Below are 14,462 nucleotides of genomic sequence, written 5' to 3' on the forward strand. Positions count from 1 at the left end.
TCAGAAGAGTTGGGGGGAAGTAGACCCATAGGATCAAAAAGGAAGAGAGTGTGTGAGACTTAACTTTTGAAAGACGAGACAGCAGCGGATACGTTCTTTGCTTAAGGAGGACCGGGGGGACGAGGGGGGCAAACGCAAGGGGGGCAAATGCAAGGGGGGCAGGCGGGGCAACGTTGTTGTTCCTCAGCAACGTGTCCTTGTTGTCCCTGCCCTTGTTCAGTCGAAGGAGCTGTTGCTGGTACTGCGACGGTCAATTGAAGGATGGCCAGGAAACCTAGCAGGACACAGAGGAGAAAACGCTTCATTGTTACTTGCTTGAAGAGGAGATTGGTTGATATGCAACCTGTTTCTCGAAATTTGTCGCCTCTTTTATACACTTACCATAGTCTATCTATCAAGACCTGCGTCGCTAAGTCCATATTTATCGGTTCGGCGACATCTTAACACTTGCGTTGGGAATGTCTTTTATCAAAGGTTTGCATATGTAGATTCCGGGGCATTCTTAGGATGCCTTGGAACCAAACCAAAAACTGTACTGATATGTATATACAGTGATATACCGGCAGCTGCACTGACTATGGCGTGATTCCAGATACAGATCCTTTGATATATTGTAGACAAGCAAGGAATGAATGATACATGACAGATGAAAAAGCAGGGACTCTAAAGTTCCTCGTGGATGAACACTGGATCTGGTTCACGAGACGGCAGTAGCGGTTCTCGACCATGCTTGTAGGTTGCAAAGAGTTCCTGATCATCGATGATTTCTAGTGCACCAAAGTGGCCTCCGTAGACATGCGATATACCGATATCGATAAGCACTGCCTTTCCATTGCAGCGTGTAGTTATCCGGCCGTTGCGCTGGACAGTGTGCCCCATGACCATGCGATCAGCACCTATCAGCTCGAGCGCCTGATCAAGCAAGGGGCAAACCTCGGATTCTTTGTCCATGGCATATCCGCGGTACCAAGTTGGTCCATGTCCGCCGTACAGGCCATATGGATCCTTGCGATGGTCTCCGCGCGGTTTTACATACTCTCTCAACGTGCTACGTGTATTCTCGTTGATCTTGTCTACTCCTCCATCCAGTGCAAAGATCGGGTGGATCCCGCCGTGGCAAAACACAGAGCTGCCGACTTTGGCCGTCAAGTTGAGTTCTAGCAACACCTTGCCGATCCATCCGTCTTCTGAGAATGCATGCATACGCGCTTCTTGCCCACCAAACGACCGGATATCATCTGGGTGGACATAGCGCCAGTCCCCAATCATGTTCATGATTTCGTGGTTGCCTAGCGTGCGCACGACTTGGCCGCCCTGAGCTCGCGCTTCCTCCTCTAGCCGATCCAACAACTGATACAATTTGATGGTATCCACGCCGCGATCAACAACGTCTCCCTTTCGTTGTCATCAATGCTAATATCTAACCATTGGGGTGGGGGATAAATATACTTACAGTTTGTACAAAGATAGTGTTACCACCTGCCCAGTGGCCTTGATCGTCTACAAGACCGGTGTGTTTCATAATGGCGAGCGTGTTGGCAAGATCACCGTGGAGATCGCCCATGGCAACAATTCTCGGCAGCTGTCCTTGTTCTTCTTTTTGAGCATCGTGTGCTTGAGCAAAGACAGCTATCAACAAGGTTATCAGGAACAGACGACACGCTGTCGCCTTGAGCTGCTGCATTTAATCGGGGAAGGAAAGGGAGCTGCCAAATTACCCTCACTGCGAGTATTTGAAATGCAATCGTCGTTGTTCTTTCTATTAGCCTTCCTTTTTTGTTTAAAAATACGTAACAAAGTTCCAACAATCATACATTACAGCATGGAGAAAAAGAAAAAAGGTTATACAGGATATTTCTTTGAATGTGTACATGAGGAGAATTTAAGAACGAGAATTACACATCATTTGGTTGCCGAGTTTGTTTTTGCAGGTGCAGGCGAAGGTGATCTCGATCGTACACGTCTAGGTCCGTACCGCTCCATCAAGGATAAGCGACTCATTCTCTTTTCTAGGGTAGGAACAGATTGCTGTTGGTTTTGGATAGATGAAGCCGTGGTTACGGAGGACTCTTCGTCGCTGGAAGACTCGCCGCTGGTGCTGGATCTCGAGTAGCTGCCGAACCGCATTAACCCGCTCAATCGGTTCTTCTTCATCTTGTACTTTTTGATCTTATCATCTGGTCGCACTACAGTAACTGGAACGGGAGAATGCTGGAGACAGTACTTGGACACACTGCCGAGGAGCATGCCCTTGAACTCTGACAATCCACGGGTGCCGACAATGAGCAAGGATGGCTGATACATTGAAATCTACGTAGCAGTCGATCAGATACCATTGATTTACCCGGAATACTCATCCTTCCTGGTATTACCATATGCTGGATTGTTTCTTGTACTTTTCCAATCACAAACTCGATAATGACGCTGATCTAGTAGATGGATAACATTATTGTTAAAAAGTGCCATCCCCACCCCACCCAATCGCACTACTCACTTTCTTATCTGGACCGCTGGATGCCATGATTTTTTCCATGACTCGCGAGGCATTCTCTCGAGATTGTTTCTCCTCGTGCTGAAGCAACGATTGCAGGCTGGAGCCCTTTTTCTCTGGTATGTACAATCCGCAGTTAGAAAGGTATTTGATCTCGTTACTATTACTGTTACTCTGCCACGCCACCACCTCCAGCGTTCTACCAACCAGTCGTATCAACGGTGACTACACGGAGCACGATAAGTTCATCGCCATCGTCCATGACTTCCTGCATTGCGACAAGAGTGTTGCGTATTGAGTTATTGCATGTATATAACCTCTTTTTTCCTCTGATATAAACATACTTCGCTTGCCCAATTAAGAGCATACTCGCTGTAGTTGGCAAGGTCGGTAGCTACCATAAACGTGCGGGTTCGCCGCGTGCGCTTGTAGCCGGACGTCTTCCCTCGAAGTGTAAATGAGTAATTGGGATGATCCTTGTCCGTCATTGTATCGAATGATACGCCGCGGACGTATTTCTCGGGTTTCTCCTCGGCGGTCGTCATTTTGTTGAAGAGAGATAGAGTGAGTGTGGTCTAACGAAGTAAGTAAAGCAGCCAAGCAGCTGGTCTTTTTGGTCGGATCTCCCCTCCTCAGCTGAAACCAGATACGGAAAACGAATTTCGCCCAATTCAGCATGCATCGCTATGAGGTTTCACTCTGTCCATTTAGCATAGACTAGACAAATATCGTTTCCTGTACGACTGTAACGATATGGAATGCTGACTGGCAGTATGCTTTTGACGATCCTCCCTTCATCCCGCATGCGGTAGCAGCTGAAGCGATTGTTGCTTCCTTTCTCATCGCCGAATGCCTTACAAAGTAACGTCGATTTGTAGATTCTGTATTTAATTTAATCTGTTTTTGATGCACAACTGATGGATATTGCTAAACGGATCTTCATACAAAATGCAGTCTTTTGCTTCCCGTTAAATTGCTACCAAACCATCGCCATGACTTATATATAGACTGGATAGAGCAGCATCATATCCTAATGTACAGAGGAGGAAGCTTGTTCGGTCGGAGCGCAAACCAAGAAAGGAATGAGCAACAGTACGCCTGCTGGTGGTCTTGTACGAATGAATAAATTAGGAACCGTCTTTTTTATGTACCAATACTTTAAGGTAACAGAAAACAAAGATAAAAGAGGGAGTGAAGAGAGAGAGAAAGAGAGAGAAAGAGGAAACGGCGCTTTCGGCAGCGTGTGCGAGAGTGTCTGTGTTTGTATATAGGCGGGATAGGACAAGTAAAGACAAAGAAGAAGATCATCTTCCTTGTGTGTATGTTTTACGAGTGGCTTTTGTTTTTGAATTTGAGCAAAGGAGCCAGGATTTCCAAAGGTCCAGCCTTTTTCAAGAATTCATGTTCGAGTAATTCCGCTGCTGTGGCTCTGGAGCGAACATCTACGCACAGGCATACAGCCAGGAATCCCTTGAGTTCCCGCGAGAGCTTCTCGGGGTTCTTGAGTGTAGGCGTGCCGTTGGTGGCAATCAGGTAAAGCGCCTTGAGTGGTTCCTCATCCAGATAGGGTGGCTCGTTTTCAATCATTTCAATCGCCATGATACCTAGCGACCAGATATCAACCTTTTCACCATACTCTTTCTGCTTCACGACCTCGGGTGCCATCTAGAAATAGCTATCAGCTTGGTATGCTTAACAAATCTTTGTAATCCATGCGTACCCAGTAAGGTGTGCCGACCATTGTAGCACGCTTGTTCTTTTGGTCGGTCAACTTGGCACAGAAGCCAAAGTCACTGATCTTGACGTGACCCTGGGCGTTTAGTAGGATATTGTCCGACTTGATATCTCTGTGAATAATGCTGCGAGAATGCAAATGGTGAAGACCAGCAGTTGTCTAATTGACGCCGGTCAGTCAGTTAATCGTCTGTGCACGCACGCATTGTTGCATTAAACTACCTCCAAACAAACGGTGGCGATTTGCTGCTCGGTCATGGTATTGTGATCAATGACGTCGGTGAGAGCACCTCCTTCCATGTACTCCATTACTACCCAGAGTTCCGTGTTCTTTACCAAGAAAGAGTCCAAAAAGTTGACAATGTTGCGGTGCTGCGACTCTTTCATAACAAGGATTTCGTTCACAATCAACTCCTTGCGAGGCTGGTTGGCCAGATCCATCTGCTTAATAGCGACCTTGGTGTTGGTAGCAAGCGAGGCTGCCACGTACACCGAGCCAGACGCACTGTGTATATTACGTCAGTTCTTTCTATCTACTAAAGTATATGGCTATTGTTTCAACGTTACCCTTGACCTACGCGCTTGATGCGCTTGTATAGTTCGTTGGGATCGCCGCGGGTAACGACAGAGCGCAACTTTTCCATGATCTGGGCTTCAGACATGGTGCTGATACGCTGCTCAACCTTCTTCTTTGGCTGTGATACTTGCTGGGCAGCCTTCTCACGCTCGCGGAGCATGCGTTCACGCTCACGCTCCTTTTCGCGCTGTCGTTCCTTTTCACGTTCACGTAGGCGCAATTCCCGCTCACGCTCGCGCTCGCGTTCACGAAGCATACGCTCCTTCTCGCGCTCGTAAGCAGCTCGAGAATCATCGTACGTGGTTGCGCTGCTAGTGCGCACGGGTGTTCGGTGACTGTGTGAAGTGCCGTGCGACTTGCTAGGTTCAGGCCGAGGATAAGATGGTTTGGTGGTATTGTGCGTTCGGGATGACTAGAAAAATAATAAAAGAGATTTAGCAACGCCTCGGCTGCATTTATGTATAGATACTTTACGGGAGAAGGCGGCACTCGGTCGTAGGGTCGGAAATCCTTGGAGCTGTCTGAAGGTTTTGGCAGATGCGGAGAGTGCGGCGATCTGGGTTCCTGTTCAAATTAAGAAGTCAATGTATATGCACAGACTGAAATAATAAATTGGCAGTGAAAATTACATGGCGGCCACCGACGCTCAAGTCGTTCATCATTTCATTCACGTCTCTGTCAGGGCGTCGAGCATTGCTAGGCGGTGGAGGAGCTGGGCGTGGTGGAGGTGCGCGGGTAGGTATTGGCAACGGAGCTGCGGCAGATTTTTTGGACTCGTGCATCATGGCAGCCCAACGCTCGCCGCTTGAACGTTCCACGGCACCCATCAAGTGGGAAGAGCCGTACTCTTCGTTCTCCCGCTTGGTCTGTTCAGTGTAGAATTCTAGTACATCCAAAACTGCTTGCGGGTTCTTTGCTGCATCTTCTGCGGTGATAGCAGAACCTTTCAGCAGTTGTGTCCATTGGTCGGGCAAACCCTAAATGTGCGGTGTGAGTTAATTGCCAAAAGCGAGACACTCCTCCCCGCCCTAGCAACTTACCGTGAATGCGCCAGACACCGGATCAAAGCCGACGTGGACTTCGTGGACAAAGTTGGTTGGGCCCGATGCACCCACCGGTGATCTCTGCAGCAACAGCGTGAGCAACTCGGCAGCAAATATATATCTTATCGTGTACTGTTATTACATTGTAAATTTCATCCATCCAAGAATATAATTCTTCGTCGCTTTTGCATGCAATGTAGTATGTCTTGTCTTTGGTTGCAATCTCAAAGCAGTAAGGTTTCAGGTCCGTTCGGTCGACCGATGAGATTTCTTTCAAAAAGATTATGGCTACACATTGCCCGGATTGCTATACCACCGTAAGATTAGACGGGGGAGAATGATGACAAGTTGGCAACACGCGAACCTCGTTGCGATGAAAGGTTAATGCCTGATCACGAAGCACACAAAACCGTTTCGACCATATCCAGGCGCGCAGGCCTTCTTCCTTGACGGACAGGTAGCCGTCCTTGATGATCTCTGTCATGTCGGCAAAAAATACTATAGACGCTGCTTTGTTGGAAAAAAAAGTTTTTTAGACGGCCCCTGTGGCAAATCATTGAACCCCTATGTTACCTCTTGATGTCTAGGAGCAAAACAGAGAGCAAACAGTGCGAGAGAGTGGGGCCAGAAGGGGAAAAGAGAAGAAAAAGGGTTGCAATATGTCTGTGTGCGAGTGTATGTAACGCTTTTGGTGCCTTGGTCGGGGATTCTCACGTTGCACCAACATCTTACCACGAGTAGGCGACAGTTTCACAAACTTTCAGGCACGCCCAAACCGTTTGCGAGCGCCATGTGAGCCCATTCCATACCAACATTGATGCACATCCACGCCGCTGCCAGCTTGCGGCATCCGCTGTAGGCAGATAACAAACAGATTCTGTATGTTCTCAAATGTTGAGAGAGCGCACTTCCCCTCTCAACCCGCTGTATGCTTCTTACGCTTATTTTATATATACATACATATATATATATATATATCATCAAACGTCATCGTTATTATCTCCGGACCGCCAAAAGCTGCATGGCGGCATCCAAGGTCCTCCTGCTCCTCTGCTTGCTAAAATTAAATGTGTGATGTATCCGTTTCAAAGTACGCTTTCCTCTCGTGGCGGCCTCGCGACTGACGTCGGTAGCAGAAATGAAAGGGCTTATCTGTATTTCCATCCACATTTGGATTAGAGCATATTAAACTCCCATTATTGTTGTTACTATTGATGCAGCAATGCGAGTCCTAATGAGACCCACTTTAATGATATTTTGGCTTTTTTACAACAAGAAAGAGAGAGCAACAGGTAATAATTCTATATGTTATTTAATCTCACGCAAGTTCAAATTCTTTGCAGAATGTCTCTCATTAAGGACACTTGTGTATTATTTATTTTTTAGAGGAAAGGTGGTGGTCGTGTAGAGTGTATGCGTGTGCGTGTGTGCATGTGTTGAAAGAGATAAAAAGAGAGAAAAATCACTCGTCGTTTAATGCGCTGAATTGTAATAATGTTAGCAAAATACATACATACGTGGCTAAATATTCTTCATTGTAAAACGTACCTGAACATGTTGGTGCTACCACCAGACGCATTGCTGTCTTCTTCATCCTTGTCCTTAGCACCTGCCCGGGCAAGCGATGCAAACGGTGAGCCAGATGGGCCGAGAACGCCAGATCGGGTCTTGGACCGATCTGTCTTGCCAAAATTGCTGAGATCCTTCTTGGGAGTGGCCGAACCAGGACTTGATGAGCCTACCGTCGACCATCCATCAGGTCGTGTTTCTACTTTAGGTGGAGGAGGCAGACTACCTCGTGAGCTCGTGGTTCTCTTCAAAGCAGCAGCTTCAGCTTCCTTGGCCTTTTGAGCCTGTTCATGCACTTCAGCAATAGTGGTAGGAGCAGGTTGGTTGCCTCGTCGTGGAACCCATTTATCCCGTCGCAGGTCAAATACATCGTCAATCATGAACTTGACTCTGTTGCTCAAGTTCGGGCTGTTCTTCATTTCCTTCATGCGTTCAAAGTAGGTATCCAGCCACTCCTTGTTCTTGCGGGAACTGGTATCTAGGTCACGACCAATGGTAGTAACCAGCTTACACATGGTCTCAGTTTCTTCATCCTCGCACTCCAAGGGATCGGCACACAATCTCGTGAGACATGAAAGCATAATACGGTCTGTAAGCATGTGTCGTTTGAAAAGTTCACCAATGAACTGTACAAGACCAAGACCTTGTCGCTTAGCCTTGACAGCTGCGTAGTACTCGTCGGAAAGCATTTCCTGGTTCTCGACCTTGGGGATCTGGCTCTTCCAACCACGCTCGAAATCATGCTGACAGCGGTTAAGCAAGTATTTACGGAACAAGTTCACGCCAGCAACAGGTTCACCCTTTGCATCCAAAATGTTCTCATCTTTGATATCATCTGTGATGGAGTCGTACATCTTTCTGCAAAGCTGGGCCCAAAGAGCTGCAAATGGAGCTTCGTCGCATGCTTTTTCAAAAGTAAGTTGGATAACAATCTTCAATGCACGGCCATCCTTTTCCTTTTCAGACTGTTTGGCGTATTCCCAGATCTGGTTCGAGATAGAGTCGAACTTCTCCCAAGTCAATTTGTTGAGCAGAGACTTGACTTTACGCATGATTATCTCGTCAGACAAAAGACCATCATCATTTTGAGCTTCCTCACGCTGCTTTCGCAAAGCAAGGGGTATCCATCGGTTTTCGCTCTTTTCCAAGGGAGCAACTTGCTCTGGGGGGATAGTTGGTCCTCCCTGTTGTTGCCTTTCCTTGTCTTGATCTTTGGGAGGGTGGCGTCCTTTTCCACCGCGGCCACTGCGGCTGCGTCCACCGTGAGATCCTTCACGCTGCATACCGCCAGGCGAGCCTGGTGCACCGCCAGCAGGAGGCAATCCATGGCTGCCACTGCCGGAACGAGGACCGAGAGGACGGCCACCAGCGAATTTGCCCATCTCCATGCGTCCGTCTCTCGAGCCATGCTTGAACATGCCCATACCCATAGGAGAGCTGGGTGTGCGTGCACCGCGGCCACGCTCGGAAGTCTGGCGACGGGCCATACCAGGACGACCAGCACGCTCGGCTTCTTCACTGATGCTTCTGAATTCAGACAAATCCTCTGTAGTTTCCAAGCACAACGGAGCGAATTGCATCAAAAAGGCGGGATCATACTGAATCTTTCCAGTAACAGGATCCTTGGAGCCGAAAGGTGCCTTGACTTCAGGAGGATATTTGATAGTGCTGGGATCATCAATGGTACGAACAGGTGTAGCTGGAGGCTTGTTTTCCTTTTCTTCGGACTTTGCCTCAGATTTCTCCTCTGGCTTAATGTCAGTCTTGACTTGAAGCTTAGGCTCTTCCTTTGCAGGCTCCTCAACAGGCTTGGATGCCTCTTCTTGGGCCTTGCGAGACTTTTCCGCTTCTTCTTCCTGAGCTTTGGCCTTGTCGGCTTCTTCCTTGGCCTTACGCTCAGCCTCTTCACGTTCCTGCTTTTCGCGTTCTTCGCGCTGACGCTGCTCTTCCTCGGCCTTCTTTCTAGCTTCCTCTTCAACCTTGGCCTTCTCGGCTTCTTCCTCAGCCTTACGCTCGGCTTCTTCCTTGGCTATGCGTTCGGCTTCTTCCTTGGCTTTACGCTCTTCTTCTTCCTTGGCTTTGCGTTCAGCTTCCTCCTTGGCTTTACGCTCTTCCTCCTCCTTGGCTTTACGTTGCTCTTCTTCTTCTTTAGCTTTACGTTCAGCTTCCTCCTTGGCCTTGCGTTCAGCCTCCTCGCGTTCTTGTCTCTCGCGTTCTTCACGCTGCTTGATGGCAGGATCGACAATGGGAATAGCCTTGGAAACAGGAGAGGGAGAGCCAGTAGGCTTATGTTCCTTTTCCTTCTTGTCATCGGATTTGGGAGCGTTGTCCTTGGAATTGCTGGCAGATGATGCAGAAGCAAGAGCATCCGCCTTCACCTCAGCCTTTGTGACGGGGTCAATGATGCGAATGGCTTTGCTGCTTCGAGCAGGAGGGACGTAAGCCTGAGGGGATGAATGGTTGCCGGCTTGCGGCATTCCCATACCGCCGTACGACATGGCTGGCATACCAGAATAGTGAGCATAGTATTGTCGCTGTCCATCGTAGCCTTGGAAGGAACGTTGGTCGTAGCCGCGTTGACCATCGTAACCTTGAGGTACATACTATTGCAAAGATTTAATTCAATTGCTACGCGCGATCAAACAGATCGAGTTGCAACTTACATAAGATGGCACACCATTTTGAGGGGAATGAGCCATACCCATGGGGGCGGAATGCTGCTTATAGTTGTGGTGATGACGGTAAGGGCGGTTGCCATGATTCTGATGGTAAGATGGGGATCCCTGCGTTTGGGTAGGCGAGGGCTGCGGCGGAGGTTGCCAAGAAGGACTCTGCAAGGCAGCAACGGGCTATGTTAGAAGGATTATTCTTGCATAAAGAAGGAATTAGAGCCATTGAATTACCGAAGATGCGTCCGTAGCAGGCACGGAACCAAAGGTAAGCTCTGATGACTTTACTGAAGTCGTAAAATCGCCAGACTTTGTCGAAGAACGTTGGCTGATTGTATCAGCGGGTTCGTTGATGGATCCAAACTGGATCGGAACTAATGAAAAGTGTATCAGCATATGTCCGGATGCAATTGAGTGCGCGTATGTCTAGGTGGCTACAGCTGATGATGCATTACCAGTCTCTGACGGTGGCGCTCTCGGCAATTGTACTGAAGCGTTCAATGCATTCTTGGACGACGGCGTTGATGATTGCGGCGAATTTTTGGATGGCGATCTACATTGTAAGCAGCAAAAACAAGAGTTATGGATAGATGACATCAGGCACACGAAATAAGCGGATATTTCGATATGATCCGAAACTGTCTCCTCGAGCCCTGCACGGTAAAGAACAATCCTCTTTTCCATTCCTCTTGTACCATTGCACTCTTCCATTCTCCCCACACAAGCCCATGCACACAACATTGCATTCTATGCAGTTTCTGTCGATGACGCACAAAAAAGGATACGAATTTGGTTGTCCATTTTTAGAACCGGAGGGTCGCTTTGCAGCTTCTGCGTAATTGAACACTGGCGCTTGGGTCGATTTAACGTCGTTGGTCTCGGATGAGGTTGGCGATCTATTCATTAGTTGAAATCAAAGGTGCATATCCTAGTAGGACCTAGTGGCTTTGCAAACAAAGAAAAGTAATCAAAGAGAAATGGAGGACATTAGCGACGATCCAAAAACAGAAGCGGTTGTTGGGTGGCGGGAGACTTACTGCGTGCGTTGTAAGATAAGGTGCAGATAAGGGAGTTGCGAATAGCAAGTGCACCAGAGGCTGCTTTTGAAGCAAAGGAAAGAAAAAATCCTGGCGGAACACTTTTGACTCCCATAAAAGAAGCAGCAGTGACGTGTGTGCGCCCGCCCAGCAAAATTTTGGCCCGAAGCCAGGTTGGGTTGGTGCACCGTGCACTTTTGATCGAAACGAATACGGGACATGTTTACAATATAGCGAATTTTATTACTGTTCCTTTCACTCAACGAATGTACAGGGATGATCCGTCGTCATCATTCTTAAACGAAAAGTATAAACTTCATTTGTAATATACATTTCGATTTGCCCAGTAGATTATTCATCTTTGTAGAGGATTTACAATAATCAAAACATTTCTGCACTAGTGTCTTAGATGATACTTGGCAGGGCCGCCCACTTTTCAGAAAATGACCTTTCAAATATAAAGGGAGACTCACAGGCCCATCCGATTCCAAGCAAACAAACAGACTTGGTTTGCCAGTCCCATATCAAGGGACAGCACATTCCTTCATGCAGAAGAACTGATTGCAGCGGCCTTTCCCGAATCTCTAGAGTAGCTTCCAGATTGGCTTTGGCCACACTGTAGTCGAGGGCTTTTGCGCGAGGCGCAACAGCGAGCAGATGAGGGTATCAATAGCGAACAGATAATTTAAAAAGTCAACCAGTTGCGTGCGTTATTCTATTCAAAATGCCTTGCTGTTATCACCATATTCGTGACGCATAAACACTTGCCGGATGAACTCTTTAACGTCAGCGGGTTCGCTCACGATGCTGAGCATGCGGAGACTGCTTTGTGCAAAACTCATAATGTGTAATCCATTGAGGGTACAGAAAGTACAAGAACGGTCCTGTTAAATTACATTGGATGCGTAGCTAACGTACTCGATGATATAATAAATTGCTACATCTCCTACTTTAGATACAAACATGGTACTTCTCTGGGCAATACGGCTGTCACGTGCAAATCCCTCCGCAGATATGTAAGCAGAAGAGACAAGACTAGAAGGACAACTAAGCGTTGGACCTTTTTCTTTTGAGAGAAAGGTATTCAACCTGGATCAATGCTGAGCATGCCAAGTCGGCCAGTTTTGCCCAAAGATGGAAGGTGACCATCGGCTCACGAACAGTATATAAACAGCAGCTTCACAAAATACTATAACGCACATCAACAACCATGCTTTCCCAACCTATTCAAACCGTACTTCAACAGGATCTCGACAAGAAAACTGTTTTGAGTATATCGGCTGCTGCTGCCATTACGGTAACAGTTTCGGCCATCATCCGCCACTATTGCACTTACCGTCGATCGGTAACGGTAAATATAATCTACAGAATGCTTACGTTATGGCTGTCCTGCTAAATGATTAACCCTTTCTTTTAGGACAAAGCGCCAATAGTATCTTACAAGTTTCCGATCATCGGATCTACTCTCGATTATTACAAGGATACAGCAAGATTTTGCAAAGAAACGGCCGAAAAGCACGGACCCGTCTTTCAAATGCATTTTCAGGGCGAGGTATGCATTGTTATCGATTCCTCAAAATCACATGGTTAATCATCTGGTCACATTAGCTAGTCAAAGTGGTCGGTGCAGGTTATGCAGATCAAATATTTACAAACCCGAATATGAGCTTTGTGACAAGCGCCAAGAAGGTACGCCGGTCACTTTCGATGAGATATTCCTAAAGATGACTCATAGTTCTCTTAGTTTATCGATTTAGAGCCGCTTGCATCGGCATACAAGAAAACAAAGGCACGGCTTCCTGAAACTGCGTTCTTTGATATCATACGAAATGACATCAACACAAACCTCAAGTTTTACACACCACAAGTTTACAGACAAGTATACTGTCTTTAGTAATGGGTTTAAATCACGAGGGCTAACGATAGAAACCTTGGCCAGAGCTTGATCTTAGCAGATGAGCTTTTTGGGAACTTGGATGGTAAATGACACTCCACCGTTTTTCATCTATTCATCTAACCGACTCTATCAATATTCAGGTCCTAGAGAGTTTCCAGACTTGCATGCGCTTTCGAGAAAATTTGTAGCGCGGGCAACCGGGACAACATTGCTTGGACCCGATCTAGTGAATAGCAACAATACCGAACTACTCAACTCGTTCGAAAACGCTGCCGAGGATGGTCTCAAGACGATGCTTCCCGGTCCACTGCGTGTATTATTTCCATGGTACAATAATCTCTACAAGCGGTAAGATGCCAATTAAGCGTTGATGACGATAGAAAGCTAATCAACAGCGCCCTTTCTGTGATATTATCAAAGATTCATGTTTCCGCGATACAGATGCTTGAAAAGGCATATACAAATCATCCGGCGGCACATTGAACCCAAAGTACGAGAAGAATATGCCCTTTTGCACAGCAACAAGGAACGAGACCTTACCAAGAGGGATGTCATGCAGCATGTCATTCATAAATACATGTCTACCTTTGACGTTGATTCTGCATGCGATTGTCTGACAGGGTGGATGCTGGGAATGATGTTTGTTGCTATCTTGACGACATCTGCATCTCTCACGGGGATGCTGATCTTCCTAGCCCGCTACCCGGAATATATCCCGGAATTGCTGCAAGAGCAACAAGAAGCGCTAAAGGCAGAGGGATTCGCTGGTTTGAAAGAATGCGATCAAATCATGACTCCTGCGGTGCTTAAGCATTTGGTGAAGCTAGATAGCTTTATTCGTGAAGTATTACGTTACAGTAGCCATGAGATCACGCATCCGCATAAGCATGTGGGAAAGGAAGACATTATTCTTAGCAACGGTGTGGTTATCCGGCCAGGTATGTACATAATTTATCGTAAATCTCACATAAATACTCAAGAAATACAAAATTACAGGAGAAGAGGTCTACATCAATCTGTGGCACGTCCACCATGATCCAGCAACTCAGGACGGAATGGACGATTTGACGACTTTTCAACCTTTTCGATTCGTTGGTCACGACAAGCAAGTAACGAAAGCAGGCAAAGATTATCTGGCTTTTGGCATGGGTCGGCATGCCTGTCCTGGTATGGAAAATCATTTTATAGGATCGCAGCAGCAGTTACTTACATACTAGTATTGATCTTAGGTCGCTGGTTTGCTATCCACGAAATCAAGGTGATGCTTTCAATCCTTATCCGGCGTTACAAAATATCGCTCGTCGATAGCGAGTCTGCATCCAAGAGTTTGAGTGGGATCCGCGTTCGCATCGAACCTCACTTAGATTATATGCGCTCTGAATAATAAAGCACAATAAAGCACTCAAGTTCATTGATAAATCCTTTGCATACACGAACATTTACGG

General features: G+C 47.0%; 5 protein-coding genes across 5 annotated transcripts; 1 reads left to right on the plus strand and 4 right to left on the minus strand.

The window, feature by feature from the left end:
• Positions 1-663: 663 nt before the first annotated feature.
• Positions 664-1,684, minus strand: VTP01DRAFT_9497 (uncharacterized protein; the record flags this gene model as incomplete). The annotated part of the gene is made up of 2 exons (XM_069388729.1): positions 664-1,395; positions 1,454-1,684. The coding sequence occupies 2 exons, from the start codon at positions 1,682-1,684 to the stop codon at positions 664-666; spliced, it is 963 nt and encodes a 320-aa protein (XP_069239917.1).
• Positions 1,685-1,902: 218 nt separating this feature from the next.
• VTP01DRAFT_9498 (uncharacterized protein) lies at positions 1,903-3,036 on the minus strand (the record flags this gene model as incomplete). The annotated part of the gene is made up of 5 exons (XM_069388730.1): positions 1,903-2,310; positions 2,373-2,429; positions 2,495-2,607; positions 2,699-2,759; positions 2,836-3,036. The coding sequence occupies 5 exons, from the start codon at positions 3,034-3,036 to the stop codon at positions 1,903-1,905; spliced, it is 840 nt and encodes a 279-aa protein (XP_069239918.1).
• Positions 3,037-3,817: 781 nt separating this feature from the next.
• On the minus strand, positions 3,818-6,329 carry VTP01DRAFT_9499 (uncharacterized protein; the record flags this gene model as incomplete). The annotated part of the gene is made up of 9 exons (XM_069388731.1): positions 3,818-4,156; positions 4,212-4,385; positions 4,448-4,730; positions 4,793-5,214; positions 5,277-5,366; positions 5,432-5,779; positions 5,843-5,926; positions 5,988-6,152; positions 6,210-6,329. The coding sequence occupies 9 exons, from the start codon at positions 6,327-6,329 to the stop codon at positions 3,818-3,820; spliced, it is 2,025 nt and encodes a 674-aa protein (XP_069239919.1).
• A 978-nt stretch (positions 6,330-7,307) lies between these two features.
• On the minus strand, positions 7,308-10,987 carry VTP01DRAFT_9500 (uncharacterized protein; the record flags this gene model as incomplete). Its single annotated transcript, XM_069388734.1, has 6 exons — positions 7,308-7,326; positions 7,394-10,017; positions 10,078-10,245; positions 10,318-10,457; positions 10,539-10,636; positions 10,869-10,987. 6 exons carry the CDS (start codon positions 10,985-10,987, stop codon positions 7,308-7,310), a joined length of 3,168 nt encoding a protein of 1,055 aa, XP_069239920.1.
• Positions 10,988-12,330: 1,343 nt separating this feature from the next.
• On the plus strand, positions 12,331-14,401 carry VTP01DRAFT_9501 (uncharacterized protein; the record flags this gene model as incomplete). Its single annotated transcript, XM_069388735.1, has 9 exons — positions 12,331-12,471; positions 12,538-12,672; positions 12,729-12,809; positions 12,865-12,999; positions 13,060-13,099; positions 13,158-13,365; positions 13,438-13,955; positions 14,014-14,184; positions 14,247-14,401. 9 exons carry the CDS (start codon positions 12,331-12,333, stop codon positions 14,399-14,401), a joined length of 1,584 nt encoding a protein of 527 aa, XP_069239921.1.
• Positions 14,402-14,462: the final 61 nt, after the last annotated feature.

Source organism: Rhizomucor pusillus (assembly GCF_041956525.1).
Source record: "Rhizomucor pusillus strain CBS 183.67 unplaced genomic scaffold VTP01scaffold_7, whole genome shotgun sequence".
Lineage (NCBI taxonomy): Eukaryota > Fungi > Mucoromycota > Mucoromycetes > Mucorales > Lichtheimiaceae > Rhizomucor > Rhizomucor pusillus.